The sequence below is a fragment of the Rhinopithecus roxellana genome, chromosome 8 (genome assembly GCF_007565055.1).
Source record: "Rhinopithecus roxellana isolate Shanxi Qingling chromosome 8, ASM756505v1, whole genome shotgun sequence".
NCBI lineage: Eukaryota > Metazoa > Chordata > Mammalia > Primates > Cercopithecidae > Rhinopithecus > Rhinopithecus roxellana.
In genome coordinates, this window is record NC_044556.1 from 12,027,488 (window position 1) to 12,046,877 (window position 19,390).

Here is a 19,390-nt window from a genome sequence, read left to right on the forward strand (position 1 = left end):
ATCGTTATAAAATGTCACATTTATTGCTACAGTGCTGTTATATACAGGACAGGTCTCTGAATCCACTTTAAAGAGGATCGTTTAAAAGTCCCAATAATCCAGCCAGCTGTGTTGACACGTATAAAATTATTTTCTTTAAAAAAATTTTCTTGAAAACCATCTTGAGGCACTCAGAGCACACCCCCCCCCCCCCCCCATAATTGTGGTTCCCCAGAACTGCTGTTTCTTCCTCCTGGCGCTGGGTGAATCTCGTTTAAATTCTATGCAGAACACACAGTTCCAGAGGCTACTGGGCCACTGCCCACCCAGACCTAGGGGCAGGGCCAGGATCAAAACAAGAGGGAGACAGAGGCAGGTTCCCTAAGAGACCAAATCCCCAGGGCACAGGGGAAACCTTACCCAGAGAAGGGGGAGTGGCAGACAGCCCCTCCCCTCCACCTGGCCTGGACTAGGGGCAGATCCCAGGCCTTGAGCTGGCCTTGCGGTTTCCCTTGAATCTGCCATGGGGCCCAGGCTCCCCAGCAAGTCTGGGGAGGGGAGTCAGGCAGTCCAGGCTCTCCTGGGGCTAATGGTGGGAGTCTCAGGGGTAGCACAGGGGCAGACGCCTGACCTGCTGCCGGAGTGAGCACAGCCAGGCCGGGGGTCCGCAAGGCCTCAATGCAGGGAGGGCCATAAAGAGCACATGAAGGTGCCCAGCTAGCCCAGCCCACACCTGGGTGCCACAGTGACCATCACCCTAGTTGGTGTGGAAGTGAACGGAATCTCGGGGTAGGAGACTTGCAGTTTTAAACCCAGGACAGTCCCCAGACGGCTGGGAAGAGCTGGTTACCCTCATGGCAAGAGACCAGAAAAGGGGAGCTGGACAGAGGCCTGGGTGCTGGGACACAGGACACAGATGGGCCCGAGGGACCACCCTGCTGGTTCTGCACCCGGGTTGCGCAGCCCAAGGCCTTCGTGGGGCTCAGACCAGCACAGTCTCCTGGCTCCAGCCACTCCTGCCCTTGGGCCCCACAGAGGGAGGGCAGCAGGTACGGCCCCAGGCCCAGGGATGCTCCCTAGTGTTGCGGGAGACCGGCCAGGGCCCTGGCATCCTGTCTACATCACGATGGCCCTCTGGTGTAATGGGGACATGCTGGGGTGGGGGTGGGGGGTCCTGTGATGGCTCCTGAGCCGCGTCCCCTCAGTCAGAGTTCAGAGCACGAGCCTGGGTCCCTGGGGCAAAGGAGTGAAGGACAGGGTGTCCAGGAGGGTCCCCAGCACCCAGCTCCAGGGTGTGGTCCCCATGCCAAGAGTTACTGGTCCCAAGAAAATGCCCCATTTCAGAGAAGTGTGCAGGTTCCAAGGGAGAGCAGCTTATGGGGGCCTGGGGAGGACATCGTGTGGAGTAGCCCTGGGGGCCAGAGCTGCTTGGCAGAGTCACCTGGGAGGGTCAGAGCCACCTTGCTGACGTCCCTTCCCCCAAGCCCAGGTCAGCCCCCTTCCTGAGGGGAGAGGATGTGGCAGGGAAGCTCCAAGGTGCCTTCATCGGGAACGCCCACGCATCGCTTTCCACGTGACAAAACCAAGAGGAGAACCCCAACATCAAAAAAACAAAAGACCCGCCGCCTGTCCCCGTTCTGTCTGTATGCAGTGGCTTCCGGGGGGGCGGGGGGGCTCAGGTTTACACGGGGTCTTTTTAATACAACGTTTAATCATCTGGTTGATCAGGAAATGCAATGCTCAGTCTAGAAACAGCAGCAGAAATAGCGAGACACGGGACTTTTATACAAAAAAATTTGCTTACAAAACATATGCAAAAAAAAGCTTAAAAAAAACCAGAGACCAAAGGCAGCATCCTTGCTAATTTTCATCTACATTAAGAAAAAAAAAAAAAAATCTTATAACTAATGTTCTTTTTATTTTCCTTAAAAAAAAAATTAGGCTTAGGCACGATTTGCTGGTGGCTTTTGAAGCATAAGCCGGGTCTCCACAGCAGCCCCTCGAGTGACATGTTTCCATTTCTCCACTTTTTATAGTTAAGGCATTTTTTTTCTTTTCTGACAAAGTGTGTGTTTTGTTGCTCGCTGTCAGGTTTTGTTTACTGGAAAAAACAAACAAACAAGGTCCCGTCAGCCCAGGCAACAGGGCCAAGACGCAGTTTCAGGATCCACAGGGCACGCCACAGGGTGACACGGTGGCTGAGATTCGGGGACGGGGGCAGCGAGGCCAGGGAGGGGTGGGCCAGGGTCCCAGGGAGCGCCTGGACCCAGTGTCACCCTGGTCGCCCCCATCGCTCCGAACCTCGTCAGGCTGGTGTTGACTCAATGCTGACAACAGGTGTGTGAGGTGTGGACGTGGACGAAGCCTGGGGTCTCGAGTGGCTGTTCTGGGCCCGGCGCACAGGGCTGAGAGTGGGTGGCTCGTCCCACGGAGGCATACCTTTCACATGTGCCCGGCGGGATTGTGGGCTTCGCTCAGGCCTGGGTGGGCAGCTGACAGCACCATCTGGGGGTCTCCAACCACGCCCGACACCTTTTCCTCTTCTCGCCGCTTCAAACAAGCTGCTTTGGGATTCAGGTTCCGCTCTGGGGGGAGGGGGAGAGCTCTGTGGGAGACGGTCCCGGGAGGAGGAAGAGGTGAGGTGGGAGTCGGGGGTCGGATGTCAGGGAGGACGGGGTGGGGGCAGGGCTCCACGTGTGGCCTCCTGCATTTCCGACTCTCACCTCCTTCCTTGAGAAGGCTGGGGAGATGGGGGGCGGGTTGTAAAGAAGAGAGTGGGATCAGACAGGGTCTGTGGAACGTCACTGGGTCTGAATCCAGTCACAAAGAGAGACACGGACAGAGCCCGGGGCCGGCAAGCACAGGAGGACCCCAGCATCTGCTCCTGGGTGTGGGGAGGGGAGAGGGTGCTGGGGCCGCCCTGGCTGGGGTGCCTACCTCGCACCTGCTGCTCCAGCCCCAGGATGACCTGCACGGCCTGCTGCAGGATGAGCAGCTTGGTCTGCGCTTTGTCCGACTTGAGGTGCATCTGGCACATGCGCCCCAGCTCCCGGAAGGCCTCGTTAATATCCCGCACGCGCACCCGCTCCCGGGCGTTATTGGCCATGCGCCTCTCCCGGTCCCTCAGGTCTTTCTCCTCCAGGGACAGCACCTCCTCCGTACTGCTGGGTCACAGCACCGAGGCCTCTGTTAGTGACGGGCCAGGGCTGGGTGGGAGGGCGGGGCTGGGTTGTGGAGAGGGTATCCAGCTACTTGTGTTTGTGCTGGTGTGGGCAGCAGTGCGGGTACACAGCTGGTGTTGGTGTGGGCAGCAGTGCGGATACGCGGCTGGTGTTGGTGTGGGCACAGCAGTGCGGGTACATGGCTGGTGTTGGTGTAGGTAGCAGTGCGAGTACACGGCTGGTGTTGGGCACAGCAGTGCAGGCACACGGCTGGTGTTGGTGTGGGCAGCAGTGAAGGTTCACATGCTGCTGTGTATTGTCACATGCATGAAAATGTGCTCCTCTGTGTGCGTGGGGAATGTGCTCCCTGGAATGCAGCAGAGCCCCACGGCGGGCGCCTGTGTGTGTGCGCAACTGGCTGCCCAGGTGCAAGTGCCCTCAGACTCCGCTCTAGGGGAGGCTGTGGATGTGGTCACACCCAGGAAGAACCAAGGTCTGACTGTTTCCAGACGTTTCTGTGGAGGGAGGTGGGGCTCTGCTTCCCCCTCTGGGCCCGCACTGGGTAACTGCTTCTCCCTTGACCCTGCTTACTCTGTGGGCCCCAGGGCAGGGCTAGGGGTGGGGGTGGGGCACAGGGGAGGCCCAGTGTGCCTGCTCCTCTCTCTGTTCTTCCCTCCCCAGATGATGACTTTCCCCATTCAGAGCAGCCGCTTGCAGGGTGATGGACAGCAAGGCCCGGCCAGACCCACTGTGGACAGAGGGGGCCTTGAAGACAGGCTCAGCAGGCAAAGGCCTGGGCCACTCCAAAAACCCGCGACTAGAGAGTCCAGGACTCAGAGTCAGGGCTCATATGGAGCACACCAGCTCCCATCCCCCAAGACCCCCCACACCCCCACAGGCTTCTGTGGGGAGCCTCAGAAATGCACCCACCCCCTACAGTGAACTCCAGCTGCCCCAAGATGAGGCCTCCCTGTAGCACCTGACCCTGGCTGGGAACACTGGCTCCCGAGGCCTCCGGGAACCCTGCTGTCACTGCCTCTGTGAATGGTCGCAGTGGCAGTTCTGAGGTTCCAAGCACCTGTTCTGTGCCAGGCCTAAGGCTGAGCTTCTCTCCCGCTGAGCAGCATGCAGCCGGCGAGCGGGCACTGCTGCTGCCGCCGTGGGGGCGCGGGTCCCGGCCCAGGCCTCCATGCTGCATGGCCCTGCACGGGGGACCTAGCTCTGTTCTCTGGCTCTGTTCCCCGGCTTCCTGCTCAGTAGAAGGGATGCCAGTCCCCATCAAGGCACCCACTGCTGCGGGTTGTGGTGAAGATGAAATGGGCAAAGGCCTGGCCCAGTGCCCAGCATGCCTGGTGCCCTGTCTTAGGCTCTAGGGGGCTGCCTCACCCACCTGCCTGCCCACTCTGCCTTTGGGGCCTGAGGGGATCCCTCTAGGTGGCGGGGGCGGCCCCTGGAGCCCAGGACAAGCGCACAGACCAAACTGACAGGACCAGGGGCTGCGTGCTCCCGGGTCTGGTTTCTTCCCGCAAGCCCTGATGGGGGCTTTGGGGGAGGAAACGCCCTGAGGCTGCAGCCCAGCCGCTCCCGGTGCTCGGGCAGCAAGTGCGAGGTGAGGAGGGGCTGCCACGGGAAGCAAAGGGATGGATGGGCGGGATGGAGGGGAGAGCGGAAGGCAGACAGCAGAGAGGCGGGCTTGGGGGGCGCGAGGCGTGCCACACACGGCTGCGGAGACTCAGAAACCTTAGAGCTGAGGGGACAGTGGGAGGGCCGGGCCGGGGCTCTGGCTCCGGTCCCAGCAACAGTGCTGCAGGAGAGAAAGGGTTAACGGGGTACAGGCGAGGAGAGGAAGGAGTTAAGGAAGCAGTCACCAGCAGTGGGGAAGGAGTCAGCTCACATCCGGGGGTGGGGGCAGGGTCTGTCTGTATCCTTCATCCCCCTGGGCCTAGGAAATGGGGTGATTAACACCCACCTTCAGATTGGGAAACTGAGTCAGAGGCAGGGGACGGGCTCATGTGGCCTTGCGTGGCATCTGCTCGAGGGGAAGGGGCCAGGGTGGTTTGCACACCAGCTCCTGTCTCTGGGCTCGAGGGACACTGGCCTCTGTGAGCTGGGTTCTGGGCTTCCCACGAAAGAAGGACGGGGGTGGGTGGGAGCCCCTGGAGCCGGGAGATGCAGTTCTGAGCCACAGAGCCCAGGCCTGCAGGACTAAGGGTCTAGAAAGAGTCCAGTCCTCCCACGGTGGAGGAGATGCTGAGGCAGACACGGAGAAGGGCCAGCAGTCAGGAGGGGACAGTCATGGCGGTGCAGTCAGGGGGGTGAAGGGCACAGTCACTGCAAGGAGGCAACTGCTGCAGAGGGAGGGCTGGCTCCAGGAAGGCGGGCAGGGAAGGAGAGCAAGGGCAGGAACACGAGGGAGGGTGGCGCTGCGGGGACGCTGGTGGCCCGCGCCCCCACTGACCTCGCACTTGCTGCTCCAAGTTCAGGATGACCGAGACGGCCTGGTGCAGGATGAGCAGTTTGGTCTGGGGCTTCTCGCTGTTGAGGTGCAGCTGGCACATGCGCCCCAGCTCCTTAAAGGCCTCGTTGATGTCACGGACCCGCAGCCGCTCCCGGGCGTTATTGGCCACCCGGCGCTCCTTCTCCCGCTCGGCCTTCTGCTCTGGGGGGAGAAGGTCGTCCTCGTCCTCGTCTGGGCTATGGGGGAGGGCGCCGGGAGGGGGCCAGAGGGAGACAGTGAGGTTGGGGGACGGGCGTGGGGCCCGCCGACGGCCTCCCGGTGTGGGTGCAGTGTGTGTGTGGCCTGTGCACATGTGCTTCCTGATGGGGTGGGGGTGGGGAGAGCCGAGGTGGGGGCTGGCACCTGGTCCGGGCCCGGGGGGCCTTCAGCTCCTTCTTCTCCTCCTCCGAGTGGTCAGCTGCCGACGTGTTCTCCTCATCCTCCTTCTCCTCCCGCTTGATCTCGCCAGCGGCCGCCGTGGCACCTGCTCGCCCTAGCCCTGCAACAGGCCTGGGGTCAGGGGCCTGCATCGGCCTCCAGGGCCAACTGACATATCTCTCTGTGCTCCTGTGGTGAGGGGCTTGGTCTTTCCTGGAAAAACCAGGTATTTGCCAAAAATAAAAACAAAAAACCAACAACCAGAACTGGATCCCTACCTCACGCCATGTGTAGCTACCAATACCAAACAGATTAAGGACCAGAAGGTGAAAAGGAAAGAGTTTTACCACCTTTGGAACAGTGTGCAGAAATTCTGCAGCAACTCAGGGGCAGGAATCTCCTAAGATGCTAAAAGAATGCTATTGTTTTTTGGGGAAGGAAATTGTTTCAATCATTGATTTAAAAATATGCAACACTTCGGCCAGGCATGGTGGCTCACACCTGTAATCCCGGCGCTTTGGGAGGCCGAGGTGGGTGGATCACGAGGTCAGGAGATCAAGAACATCCTAGCTAACATGGTGAAACCCGGTCTCTCCTAAAAATACAAAAAATTAGCCGGGTGTGGTGGCGGGTACCTGTAATCCCAGCTACTTGGGAGGTTGAGGCAGGAGAATCACTTGAACCCAGGAGGCGGAGGTTGCAGTGAGCCAAGATTGCACCATTGTACTCCAGCCTGGGTGACAGAGCGAGACTCCGTCTCAAAAAAATAAAAAAATCTGCAACACTTCAGGAATTTCCACGTCATCTTTTGCAGATGCTATGCTAATATCTGTCATTCTCATTTTAGTCCAAGAGCTGTCCAAGCAAGTGCTCAAACAGCTGCTTTTAAAAGAACACAACAGGCTGGTCATACTGGCTCGCTCATGCCTGTAATCCCAGACTTTGGGAGGCTGAGGTGGGAGGATCACTTGAGGCCAAGGGGCCATGGCTACAGTGAGCTGTGATCACGCCCCTGCACTCTGTCTGTGTGATAGGATGAGACCCTGTCTCATGACAAAAAAAAAAAAAAAGAAAAAACCAAAATCAGTAAAGCTTAACTTTTATCAAAGTTGAGAGTTCCTGATCAGCAAAGACACCAGGCAAAAAAAAGCATTTGCCAAAGAATAGAAAACACCCACCACAGATGTAGCCAACAAGGAGATGATCTCCCACACATATAAAAAACTCTGACAAATCAATGGGAAAGGACAGAAAGAAAGGAGCTCAGTAGAAAAATAAGCGAGGTATTCAAACAGGCATCTCATAGACAACGAAACCACATGCCCATAAACACGTGGAAGTCCGCTTCAGCACATCAAGACATTAAGGAAATGCAAATTAGGGCTGCAATGCGCTACCCTTTCATACCCAGCCAGCTAGCAAAGTTGAGAGACCTGCACATTCAAAATTTTGTCTGTGGGAGGGCAAGTTGGCTGCTTTGGAAAATAATTCATCAGCCTTTCCTCTGAACTGACGACAGGTGTATCACCCCCTTGATGAGCAGGTTGGCAGGAAAGCATGATGTTGGGATGGCCTAGTGCCCCATGCCCGGGCCAGGGCCAACGGTGCACTTAAAATGGGACCCCAGCCGCTTACACCACACACATACCCCATACACAACATGAGCCAGCAAACCATGTTTGGGGTGTAAAGAACATGCTAGTGGGACGCTGTGTTCATGAAGCTCAAAAACAATAAAAGCAAAACATGTGGCTTAAGGGCACACAGCTACCCCAAACGAATGCGGACACTCTGCGTTCAGCAGGACCTGGGCCACCTCCAAAACCCGGGATCAGGGAGTCCAGGAATCAGAGTCAGGACGCACACAGAGCAAACCAGCTCCCATCCCCCGAGACCCCCATACCCTGAGGGGGAACCTCAGAAATGCGCCCACGCATTTCTACGGTGAACTCTGGTGCAACTGGCCAACGCCAGCCACCAGGACCAGCCCAGGCCTCAATACACGAAGTGAAAGACAGGAAGGAACCAGAGGGGAACCTGCAGGCAAAAGACTAAGCTTGGGGCCACCCCTGGAAACTGCCGACCTGTGGGTCCGGACCCTTCTCTGGGACGGGGTCATCCCAGGGCACTGCTGACCTGTGGGTCCGGACCCTTCTCTGGGACGGGGTCGTCCCGGGGCACTGCTGACCTGTGGGTCCAGACCCTTCTCTGGGATGGGGTCATCCCGGGCACTGCAGGGTGGTAAGCAGCATCCCTGGTCCCCACCCGCTCCATGCCAGGAGCCCCCCTCAGCTCTGACAACTGCAGATGTCCCCAGGCATCACTCAGTGTCCCCTGGGGGCAGAGCTGCTGGGGTGAGATGCCCTGGCCTAGGGGTGATAAAATCAAGGTACTTGGAAAGGCTGACTGGAAGACAGGCAGAATTCCGGGGGTGGTGGAAGGGACAGTGCCAGGACAGGACCCACAATGACCCCGCCTTCTCCTGGGCCTCTCATGGGTGTCTGAGACGCTCAACAATCCCCAGACCCAGGTCCAGATTTGTCCCCAACCCGTTCCTTTGTCCCCTTCCTTATACGGGGTTCCCAGCCCCAGTGTCACCCACAGCTCGGGCCAGAAATCCCAGAGCCACCCTGCCTTCTCTCCCTCAAGTCGGGTCTGTCACAAATCCTGTGGGCCCCGCCTTCCGGAGATGCAGGGACCACCCGCTGCTCACCCCTCCAAGGCCCCTGGACCAGCCCTATGGCCTCTGCCCTGGTCTCCGGGTGCCACTCAAGGTCTGTCCTCCAAGCAGCCACCAGAGGGTGTCTGTGAGCACCTGGGTCAGGTCCCATCCCTCCTCGGCCCGCAGCTCTCCATGGCTGCCACCTCTCTCACGGTGAAATCCCAAGTCCTCCCTGCAGCCCGTAGGGCCCTGCATGATCTGACCTGCCCTACTCTCCCTGCCCTCCCCACTTCCTTCTCTCCCTCTCCTCTCCCCGCTCTAACTCCATGGGTCTCCTGGCTGTTCCTCCCGGGTGTGGTCTATCGCCAGGACCTCCGCCTGAAACCCTCCTCCTCCAGCTACTTGCCTACTCTCACCTCCTCTCAGGACGCTGCCCAGACATCACCTTGTTGCCTCCAGGGCCACCATCTTCAAAGCCATACAAAACCCCAAACCCACTCCGGCCACTTCGTTCATCCTCCCTGGCACCTGTGCTGTACAGCGAGCTCCTAGTCTGTCTCCCCCGAGGCAGGGTCATCCTGCTGCACCCCTTGCCCCCGCTTCCCCAGTGCCAAACACTGGCAGGCACACGGCATGTGGGAGCAGGTGGATGAAGAGGGAGCCCAGAGCCGTCCACCTCACACACCCAGGGCCAATGCTGGCCCCGCTGGTCTCGCCCACCCTCCTGAAATTGCTGACTGGGGCACCTGTGTCACCAGGTACCCCCACGGTGACCGCACACCTGCCCTGGGTTCCCACCCTGACTCCCACCATGGGAGTGCCTCAGTTTCCCCAACTGGAACCAGAGATCAGACAGTCCCAAGCTCAAGGGCTTACCACTGTAGGAGTCGGGAGGCCGAGAGAGGTCGGGGAGGGCGCCTGGCTGGCTGGGGAGGGCCGCGTGGTTGTGCATGAGGCTGGTGCTGCCTGCAAGGCCATCCTCGGGGTGTCCGCCTCCTACCTGCAGGCGTGGGAGAGGAAGGCGTCAGGGGGAGCCGGGTCCCTGCCCACTGCCCAGCCCCACCCTCGCCCGGCGCTCACCAGGCCTGCATGCCGCCCGCCCAGCGACATGGGGCTGGCGAAACCCGAGGCCAGCGCCCCGTGGCCAGGTAGCAGCGTGTGCATGTCGCCGGCTGTGCCCACGGCGTGGCTGCGGAGCACGTGGATGGCCTCGTCCAGGTGGTCTTCTATCTTACTCTGCTGCAGGGTGGGGGATGGGTGGTGAGGGGCCCAGGCCGCGGGACCCCACAGGACCCCATTCGTGTCCCTTCCGCATGCAGGTGGCCGGTGGTCCTGTTTTCCCCTTCCCCAAGAAGCTGTGTTTTGGACCAGCTCAAAACGTGTGTGCCCTGGTGGCCACAAGGCCTCAATAACAGCTTGGGGCTTATTTACGAGAAATTAACTAAAAGGTTTCTCCTTCTCAAGGGGCATCTGTCCTGCAAATTCTGCCAGGGAAAGGTGGGGCGGGGTGGGGCGGGCGCTCACCAGGCCGTGGAGACCCCCGTCGTAGCTGGGCGATAAGGCACCGGGGGCTCCTGCGCGAGGCCACTGCGACGTCCCTGGAAGGGGGTGGGGCACGTGAATGGGGTGCAAGGGGCAGGGTGTGAGCACGGCCTGATGCCTGTGGGGAGGGATTCATGAACCTCCTGTCCAGCCTCCAGTGATGCCCACGACGGCCATTCCGGGGCACCCCACACCAACACAAAGCAGCTCTCAGCCCCGCCAGGCAGGGATGCTGGGTGCCCAGTGGATGCTGCCATTCCCATCTGAGCCTGTTTCCCCATCTACAAAGTCCAACGCCCCACCCCAGGGGGTGAAGCGGCTCAGCAGCACACAGTAGGGGGCTCCTCCCCATGCTGCCCCACCCTGGCTGACCCACTCTGGGCTCCAGCAGCAGGCAGGGAAGTGGCAAGTTCCAGGTGGGACTAAACAGGCCGAGGTGAAGTGAGGACTCCTGGCACTTCCCATGGGGCAGAGGTGAGGACTCACAGGTGTTTTTAACCACCCAGACTTTCTGGAAACCTCCAGCTCTCACTCCTGCTCCGCCTGCACCTGCAAGCCCCGCCAATAAGCAGGCACATCCTCACAGGGATAAGAAGGTCTGCCCCCTGGGCCAGAGCCCCACAAAGGGTAAACAGCCAGTATCTAATAAATACCCGGTGGGTGAGCAAATAGCAACATACACACGTTCTAGAGTCCAGGCCACAGCTCTGGTGCCGCTGGCCCCATCGGATCTGGGAGCTGCTGGGCACGCCAGTGTCCCCTCATGTTCATGCAGCGTGAACTGCCAGGTTCTGCCTCCTGGCTTTGCCTGTGCTGTGACCTAACCTGGGCGCCACCTCCCAGCCCTCCCTCACTGACTGGTTATGTGCCATAGCTTTGGAGGGCTGGCTTGGAGACTGCCTCTACCAGGCGGCCGTCCTGGATTGCCCAGCGAAACACAAGCCCACAAGGGATTCCCTTCCACTGTCAGTTCCCGACCAGAGATGCCACAAGCCCCTGAGGGTGAGCTGCTCCCTCCCACCTGCCTGCCCATCTCAGCAAGGAGCAGGCGCCAGAACCAGCCTCCCCTGCCTCCCAAAACCCACACAGACCTGCCAGGCCCTGAGGGGAGCCCACGGGGGTGGAAGGGCTGGACGAGAAGTTATTGCTTGAGTGATCCGGGGAGTAGATCTGCGAGTAGGACCAGGAGAGACGAGAGATGGGAGATCAGGGGCCGGCCTCTCGGGTCACTTGCCTGGCCACCCCCCATGCCCCACGCCTCACCGAGGCCAGTGCTTTCCCGAGGGCATCCCCGGAGCTGCCGGCTGTGGTCCCTCGGGAGCCTGTGGGTGGAGAGAGGTGAGGCCCATGCAGCCCAGCCTGGGTGCCGCCACCGACGGGCAAGCTCTCCCACATTCCGCCGTCCCCCACAGACACCACTGCGCTGGGGAGAGCAGCCTGACTCGGGTCCGGTTTCTGTCTGATCCCCCCAAAAACTGGCCTCCGCAGGGGTTGACGCACTGGGGACAGACCACTGGCAGGGGACCCTGGGTGAGGGAGTCCCTCTCTGAGCCTGTTTCCCAGCTGTAAGGCGGGAAAGCCATTCCTCAAAGAGCTGTTTCCAGACATCCCAAGCCCAATGCACGCGGCAGGCCCTACCGACAGCGGACAATGTGAGCTGACGACAGCTCGCTCTCAGGGTCAGCAAACGTGCCTGCGCCACCCCTGTGGACTCCTCGCCACCCCCCACTGAGCCCACCCAGGCCCTGCCTGGAGCTCAGTGTCCCCTCGGAGAGGCCGCATCCCAGGAAATGGCCATACCCAGGAGGCTGTCGGCCCCGCTGACAGGCGGCGTGTGGCTGGAGACGCCACCGTACGTGGCTCCAGGGGCCGAGGAGAAGGAGGATGCAGCCGGGAGCCCACCGTTCACCTCTGCTCCATGCAGCTGGTAGCCCTGGGGGCCGGACAGGAGGAGGGTGGATTAGATGAGGCACTGCCACCCTCCACCTACCCCGTCCCCTGCCCCGGGCCCTACCATGCGCTCGTGCTGGTGCAGGCCAGCAAACGTGCTGCTGCTTCCACTGCTGACCACAGGGCCGCTGCCGGGTGGGAGGGGCAGGGGGGATGAGCCCCCACCCAGCATGGGCCCGAAGCCCGCCTGGCCCGGGGTACTCCAGAGCTCGGCTGAGGGGTGCAGGCTGCCATCTGTGGAGGGGGACTGGTAAGGCGGGGGCCAGGTGGGGAACCCTGGCCCTGCCCCACCGTCCCTTGCGAGCCCCCCGCCGCCGTGTACCTGCCATGTAGAAGGGGGCGGGATAGGCGCTGCTGGGGGTCTTGGCGGACGGGTAGGTGGCGGCATCCCTGCCATAGTCCTCACCTGAGCTGGGAGGGTACACCTGTGGGCGGGTGGGTGGTGGGGGGTGCAGAGTCAGGACGGAGGGGCCGCACGGGGTCGATCAGCCCATATACCTTGCAGGCCTCACTGAGCCTGGCCTCCTGTCCCCTCTCCTGGTAGCACATCTACCACCCTGTTTCCCTTCCCTGTAAAGCCACCCCCGTCTTTGGGTAAATCCCAGCCCCTTGGCCCAGTCTGAGGTTCTTACGGTGTCCTCGTCTCTCTCTCCTGCTCCTTTTCCAGCCCCCACCTCCTGCCTCCCTGAACTTCTGACCTTTGTACCTGAGGACTTGGATCTGGCTCTGCCTACTAAGCCTTTTTCCTCCTTAATCCAAAAAACTCCTATTGATCCATCAAAACCCTAGCTCCAACACCCCCATCCCATTCTTCTCCCTTGTTCCCCAGCTGGAATCAATCCTCCAGCACCGAGTTCCCTTGGCCCCAGAGCAACATTCATCTTTGGCTAAAGTAACAGGAAGAGGCGTCTGTGATTAGTGCCAACTCTGGCTGGCACTGCCTGGACTGTGGGGCTGGAACCAGTTGGTAACGTTTGCCCCTGTGCTGCAGCAGAAAGTGTGCTGGGTGGGCCTGATGTTGTAAGACACTGGGGGGTGGTTTCAGGGCAGAAAAAGTGTGTCCCGGGGAAGGAGGGGAGAGGTACTGTTGGGAGCAGAGCCTTTGGCCTGGGAAACCAGCCTGACTCTAACCCTAAACCTGGGCCTGTGGGGAGCTGGTCAACTCGAGGGGAGAGGAGACGTATGCCCAGGGCTCTTGGGGCCAGCACGAGGGCTGGGCAGAGGGTAGTTGGTGGCTACTGAGCTGGGGAATCAGCAAATTGCCACCCCCTCCAGTGAGATGAGATTGCAGGAGTGTGGCACAGCAGCCTGGCCCATCTGTGGGGCCTGGCAGGGAGGCAGGTATGTGGGACAGCCTGAACCCCCGAGGACATAACAGGGAGCCCCAACTGTGCACGCCCTCCCCTTGTTTCTGAGAGGGTGTCTCACTCTGTTGCTCAGGCTGGAGTGCAGTGGCACGATCTTGGCTCACTGCAACCTCCACCTCCTGGGATCCAACAATTCTTCTGCCTCAGCGTCCCAAGTAGCTGGGATTACAGGCGTCAGCCACCGCGCCCAGCTAATTTGTGTATTTTTAGTAAAGACGGGGTTTCACCATGTTGGCCAGGCTGGTCTCGAACTCCTGACCTCAGCTGGTCCGCCCGCCTTGGCCTCCTAAAATGCTGGTATGACAGCGTGAGTCACCACACCCGGCCCAATTGTGCCCTTTCTAAAGGGGCCTCAGACACCAGAACCACCTTTCTCTCGAAACAAGACCGAGGCTGGACCTAGGGAAGAAGCTTCCTGCCTTCCCTTGGAAGCAGCCTCCCGTCAGAGCTAGGGACTTGGGGCAGATCTTGGCTCAGAAACTGCGGGGGGCGTGTTCACTCATGGCCCACCCCCCACGTGTGTTCCCAAGCTTCGCCAGGACACAGGGTCTGGTGCTGCCACTGACGAACTGTGGGGTCCCTTCTCCCTCGTGCGACTCACCGAGGATGGGAGACCCGGCGGGACCTTCCGGACCTTCTTGGGCTGCGTGTCTGTTAGGAGCGAAAGGGGTGAGAACCGGCCACCGGCCATGAGAACAGCCCCTGCCCTGCACCCTGGAGGAGAGACCCTCAGAATTCCCGTTTCATAAATAAAAAACCTCAGGTCAGCCGGACACAGTGCCTCACACCTGTAATCCCAGGACTTTGGGAGGCCAAGGCAGGCAGATCATGAGGTCAAGAGATGGAAACCAGCCTGGCCAACACAGTGAAACCCCAGCTCTACTAAAAATACAAAAAGTGGCCGGGTGTGGTGGCAGGCGCCTATAATTCCAGCTACTCGGGAGGCTGAGGCAGGAGAATCACTTGAACCCGGGAGGCTGAGATTGCAGTGAGCCAAGATCATGCCACTGCACTCCAGCCGGGGTGACAGAGCAAGACTCCGTCTCAAAAACACAGCAACAACAAAAAACCTCGGGTCTATCTACATGGCTCTAAAAGTGTGAAAAAACCATGACGGTTTTCCCTGCGATGTGCAGTTCGGAAAACGAGGAACTGATGGGTCCTGAGCCAAGGCTCTGATGAGAAGCCCCGTGGCCCCACCCTCCTTCTAAGATAGCCCCGACTATCACACGCAGTCAGGCCTCACCACTCGGGGCTGCTGTTTGCAAACTCGCCTATGGGCCAAAATCCGTAACCTGGAAATCAGCACTCAGGCACCTTCCTGATCACTCGCGGACGTGCACAGAGCGGGAAAAGGTCGAGTGGCCCAGGCGCACGTGCCCAGCCGAAGCGGAACAAAGGCCTCCTCCTGCATCACGGGGCTCCTGTCCTTGGTGTATTCGGAGCCACAATCTTTTACATTTTTGTGCTTTTTGTGGGTGATTTCACACTTATCGTTTTTAGGCAGGGTCTTGTGCTGTTGCTCAGGCTGGAGTGCAATGGTGCGATCGCAGCTCACTGCAGCCTCGAACTCCCAGAGTCAAACCACCCTCCTGCCTCAGCCTCCTGAGTAGCTGGGACCACAAGCGTGTGCCACCACGCTTAGCTAATTTTTAAAATTTTTTGCAAACATGGGATCTCCCTACGTTGCCCAGAATGGTTTCCAACTTTTGGCCTCAAGTGATCCTCCTGTCTCGGCCTCGAGAGTAGCTGGGACCCCAGGTGAGTGCCACCACGCCTGGCAAGTGCGCTGCGTGGACCCAGGTGAGCGCCACCATGCCTGGCAAGTGTGCTGCGTGGAATGGGCGCCGGGTAGTTCGAGGTGCCATCCAGTGCTCCTGAGCCCAGAAGGCTGTGATGTGCCTTGCAGGGGATGCCTAGGTGTGCACGTTCTGCTCAGGCGTGAGCAGCAGGGCTCAGTGTGGAGGAACCATGATGTACCTCGTGAGGCGTCTTACACAGAAACCACATGCACAGAGCCCGCACCCATCAGCCACAGGAACCTCGGGACCAGAGGCTCGTAGGAACCTCTCCCTGGACTTGTCACAGGAACAATCTATTAGCCCCGTGCAAAAGTAGTTGCAGGTTTTGCCACAACGGTTTGTGGCCGGCCTCATGGGCCAGGGCCACCGGGAGTAACGAGCCCCGCCTGCCCCGGCCTCGTCCCCTATCACCGTCCATCCCTCCATGGCCCAAGCGCCTGGCATCCAGCCAGAACCTGGAAGGTGCAGCGTGTGCTCCGTCTGGTGCCCTCAGCTAATGGGGGACCCCCACCTCCCTTTACAGGCCCCCTCCCCGAAGCCCCCGATGCCCTGGCCAGACCCCACTCACCCAGGCTGCCGTCTGCCGCTCTCCGCCGGGAGCTGCCGGAGTAGGAGGGGTAGTACTGGGAGGTCCCCTTCATGCCCGAAGGAGACAGGGGCCCGGGGCTGCTGAGGGCCAGCTCGCCCGACAGGAAGCCAGCCTGGTGGGGAGCGGGTGGTCAGGAAGCACCGGGCTGGCATCCAGACCCCAGACCGTTCCATTCAAGAAAAAACTGCAAAGGCTGAAGCCGCTGGGACCCGCCCCGCGGTGGGGGATGCCCCCCCTTCTGCCTGCTCACGGAGTTTGTCTGACACCTGCCGTGTTTCTCCGACTTAAGACTGACCGCAACCCACACTGCTGTTTTCATAAAGAACCAAAGACTGGCCGGGTGCGGTGGCTCAAGCCTGTAATCCCAGCACTTTGGGAGGCCGAGACGGGCGGATCACGAGGTCAGGAGATCGAGACCATCCTGGCTAACACTGTGAAACCCCGTCTCTACTAAAAAATACAAAAAACTAGCCGGGCGAGGTGGCGGGCGCCTGTAGTCCCAGCTACTCGGGAGGCTGAGGCAGGAGAATGGCGTGAACCCGGGAGGCAGAGCTTGCAGTGAGCTGAGATCTGGCCACTGCACTCCAGCCTGGGCGACAGAGTGAGACTCCGTCTCAAAAAAAAAAAAAAAAAAAGAAAGAAAGAAAGAAAGAACAAAAGACTGAGAAACAGAGACCAGTGCGGCTAACCCAACGGGCTGCTCCCTGGATCCTGAGACGCGAAAGCACAAAGCTGCGTGGCTCAGCGTCTGTGCACCCGGCTGCTTCCTATCTTTTTGGTTTTGTTTTGTAAAACCCTCGGTTGGATTCTGTACGTGTTAGTGTGAAACGGGCTTTCTTCCTGGGGAGCCAGGGCCACCCTGAGCCGGGTCCCGGAACCGACTCCTGCATTTCATCTGCTCTATCATCATCCAGTGGCCCCATGGGGTGGCCCAGCGCCCAGGACAGGGCCTTCTCCCGAGGCCCAGCCTGTCCCGAGCCCACACTCTGTGTGGCTACTGCGGGGCTCGATGAGTCACCAGGGAACGCCAGAGAGGAGGACCCGAGACCTAGTTCTGCTTCTCAGATGCGGAGCCTCGGACCTGTGTATTCCCGTCTGTAAAACGGGCACGTAGGCCGGGGCCCCCCGTGGGGACTGACTGGGGCAACGCGAGCGTACCCCTGGCGCAGAGCCTGGTACCCGGCTGGCCCTCCATCACGGTGGCTGCTGCTGTTCTGGCTGGGGCACAGAGAGCACACAGATGGCCCCACCTGTGACAAGGCCAAGCCCCACCGAGGGCCAGGAGCTGAGGGCAGGGACAGCGATGAAGTCCTGGGATGAGGGAGGAACCCTGGGGGTGCCCAGGACTGGAGGCTGCACAGGACCCTTGTGGCTGGTCACAGCCCCCAACATCCCCACCCCCAGCCTCACAACCAGGGCCAGCGTGGGTGAGAATTTCGGCTGCACAGGGACCTGCTGTAGGGGCTCCCCAGGGGGTCCACACCTGCAAAGGCCTGTTGCGTGGCCTCAGTTTTCCTACCTGCCACTCAGGTGGGCGGGCAATGGAGCCCCTCCAGCTGAGCATGGCAGTCCCGCAGGCCTTGGCCTCCCTGGTCCTCATCTGCCTCCCCACTCCTCCCGGTCCACACCCACCCAGCCCACCCCGGCCCCGGCCCCGGCCCCGGCCCCGGCCCAGCCTGGTTTCCCTGCTATCAGGAAGCAAACAGAACCTGGCTGAGCCAGGAGAGCCTCTGCAGATCAGGGAGGGTGGGAGACACATTTGTTTACAATTAAAATACACCCCAGGCTGGCCTGAGCCCCTCACCTGAGTCAGGCCGCCCACGCCTGCGTCTCTCCCAAAGGAGGCATAGGCACCCCGCTCGCCGCTCTTGCCTGCAAGGGGAGAAGGAAGGTTAGTGGGAGGTGACCCCAAGGAGCATCCTGAGGGCCCCCCAATGCCTGACATGTGCCCACATACATAGGCTCTCCGTAAGTGCACAAGACGGAGTGCACCGCGGCAGGACGCTGGCAGAGCCTGACCTCAGTGTGCCCGTTTCAAGGAGCCCTGACCCCAGTGTGCCCGTTTCCCACAGAGCTCTGCCCTCGGTGTGCCTGTCTCCCACAGAGCCTGACCTCAATATGCCTGTCTCCTGCCCACCAGGGACAGGTTTGGGGTCCCCGACGATTTCAGCGTCGACACTGAGTGTTTGCAGCCCACACAAGGCCTGCATAGGGGGTGCGGTGGGAAGGGGCAGCAGAGCTCGCCGGGGCTGTGCTTTCTGCAGGGAGAGCAGAGCTCGCCGGGGCCGTGCTTTCTGCAGGGAGAACAGAGCTCGCCGGGGCCGTGCTTTCTGCAGGGGCAGCAGAGCTCCCCGGGGCCGTGCTTTCTGCAGGGGCAGCAGAGCTCGCCGGGGCCGTGCTTTCTGCAGGGGCAGCAGAGCTCGCCGGGGCCGTGCTTTCTGCAGGGGCAGCAGAGCTCGCCGGGGCCGTGCTTTCTGCAGGGAGAGCAGAGCTCCCGGGGCCGTGCTTTCTGCAGGGGCAGCAGAGCTCGCCGGGGCCGTGCTTTCTGCAGGGGCAGCAGAGCTCGCCGGGGCCGTGCTTTCTGCTGGACCCTGCCCTTCCCAAGCCTGTTTCCTCTGTTCTAGCGTTGAGGGGCTGATGCCCTGGGTTGCTGGGCTCAGAGGCATTTGTCTGTCCCAGGGGACAGGCCTGGGGGCGCTGGCGGGGAGCCCCAGGGCCTGTGCACATAGCATCAGGTTCAGCGCACGGGCCCCTGGGTTCCCCTGGCACAGGCTCCCCCAAAGTGCCCAGCATGCAGCCTTCAGACCAGGGTTCATTCACAAATGAGCATGTGACCTGCGCTCCGCCAGTAAGCACCTCCCTGGGGTGCTCAGTGACAAAGGACAGGTGAGGCCTTGGGGCTACAGAGGGGAACAGCTGGCCGGGCTGAGCCCCCAGCATGGAGGGCCTGGGCTACAGAGGGGACAGCCTGCCTGGGTGAGCCCCCAGTGTGGAGGGCCTGGGCTACAGAGGGGACAGCCTGCCTGGGTGAGCCCCCAGTGTGGAGGGCCTGGGGCTGCTGCAGAGACGCCTGGATCCAGCCTCGCCTGAAGTAGGCACCGGATTACTCAGCACCTGAGTCACTTAAATCCCCTTCTGGCTGACACTGGGCACAGAATGTGACTGAGGCTGCTGTGAGGGGCTGAAAAGCGCGATTGACTAATGTACATTATTCTCAAACCAGGAAAATGTTCCCCAATTTTTGATTTTTAAAAGTTCAATGATATCCCAACTCCTGGAACAAATGCTGCTGTTTTTTGCCTCCCACTTCCTCATCTTGGTGACCCTGGGGACATGGGGAAAACGACAGCCACGACCCACCCCACAGGCCGCACCCGGCTACAGGAGTTGCTTGCTCAACAACTCGGGTGAGAAAACTGAGGCCAGAGGGGCCTGAGGTTATGCCCCCCCGCATGCCTCCCTG

General features: G+C 60.4%; 2 protein-coding genes across 12 annotated transcripts in view; one reads left to right on the top strand and one right to left on the bottom strand.

Annotated features, from left to right (window-relative positions):
* MIER2 (MIER family member 2) overlaps positions 1 to 19,390 on the top strand; it is a 993,207-nt gene that overhangs the window by 727,435 nt on the left and 246,382 nt on the right. The gene's annotated exons all lie outside the window — the stretch shown is intronic.
* Positions 1 to 19,390, bottom strand: part of TCF3 (transcription factor 3) — a 46,837-nt gene continuing 27,447 nt past the window's right edge. For 2 of the 11 annotated variants that reach the window (XM_030935027.1, XM_030935029.1), the window contains 15 exons: positions 17,732 to 17,799; positions 15,907 to 16,039; positions 14,138 to 14,187; positions 12,492 to 12,594; positions 12,234 to 12,403; positions 12,020 to 12,152; positions 11,483 to 11,541; positions 11,311 to 11,389; positions 10,202 to 10,275; positions 9,758 to 9,916; positions 9,554 to 9,677; positions 6,001 to 6,136; positions 2,917 to 3,143; positions 2,419 to 2,564; positions 1 to 2,080 (listed from right to left, as the gene is read on the bottom strand). In XM_030935027.1, coding sequence (XP_030790887.1) covers positions 2,422 to 2,564; positions 2,917 to 3,143; positions 6,001 to 6,136; positions 9,554 to 9,677; positions 9,758 to 9,916; positions 10,202 to 10,275; positions 11,311 to 11,389; positions 11,483 to 11,541; positions 12,020 to 12,152; positions 12,234 to 12,403; positions 12,492 to 12,594; positions 14,138 to 14,187; positions 15,907 to 16,039; positions 17,732 to 17,799 — 1,658 coding nt within the window. In that variant the 3' untranslated portion in view covers positions 1 to 2,080; positions 2,419 to 2,421. Of the gene's footprint in view, positions 2,081 to 2,418; positions 2,565 to 2,916; positions 3,144 to 5,598; positions 6,137 to 9,553; positions 9,678 to 9,757; positions 9,917 to 10,201; positions 10,276 to 11,310; positions 11,390 to 11,482; positions 11,542 to 12,019; positions 12,153 to 12,233; positions 12,404 to 12,491; positions 12,595 to 14,137; positions 14,188 to 15,906; positions 16,040 to 17,731; positions 17,800 to 19,390 lie in introns of those variants that run through there. The other 9 variants (XM_030935025.1, XM_010374888.2, XR_004058623.1 and 6 more) reach the window with 8 other exon arrangements.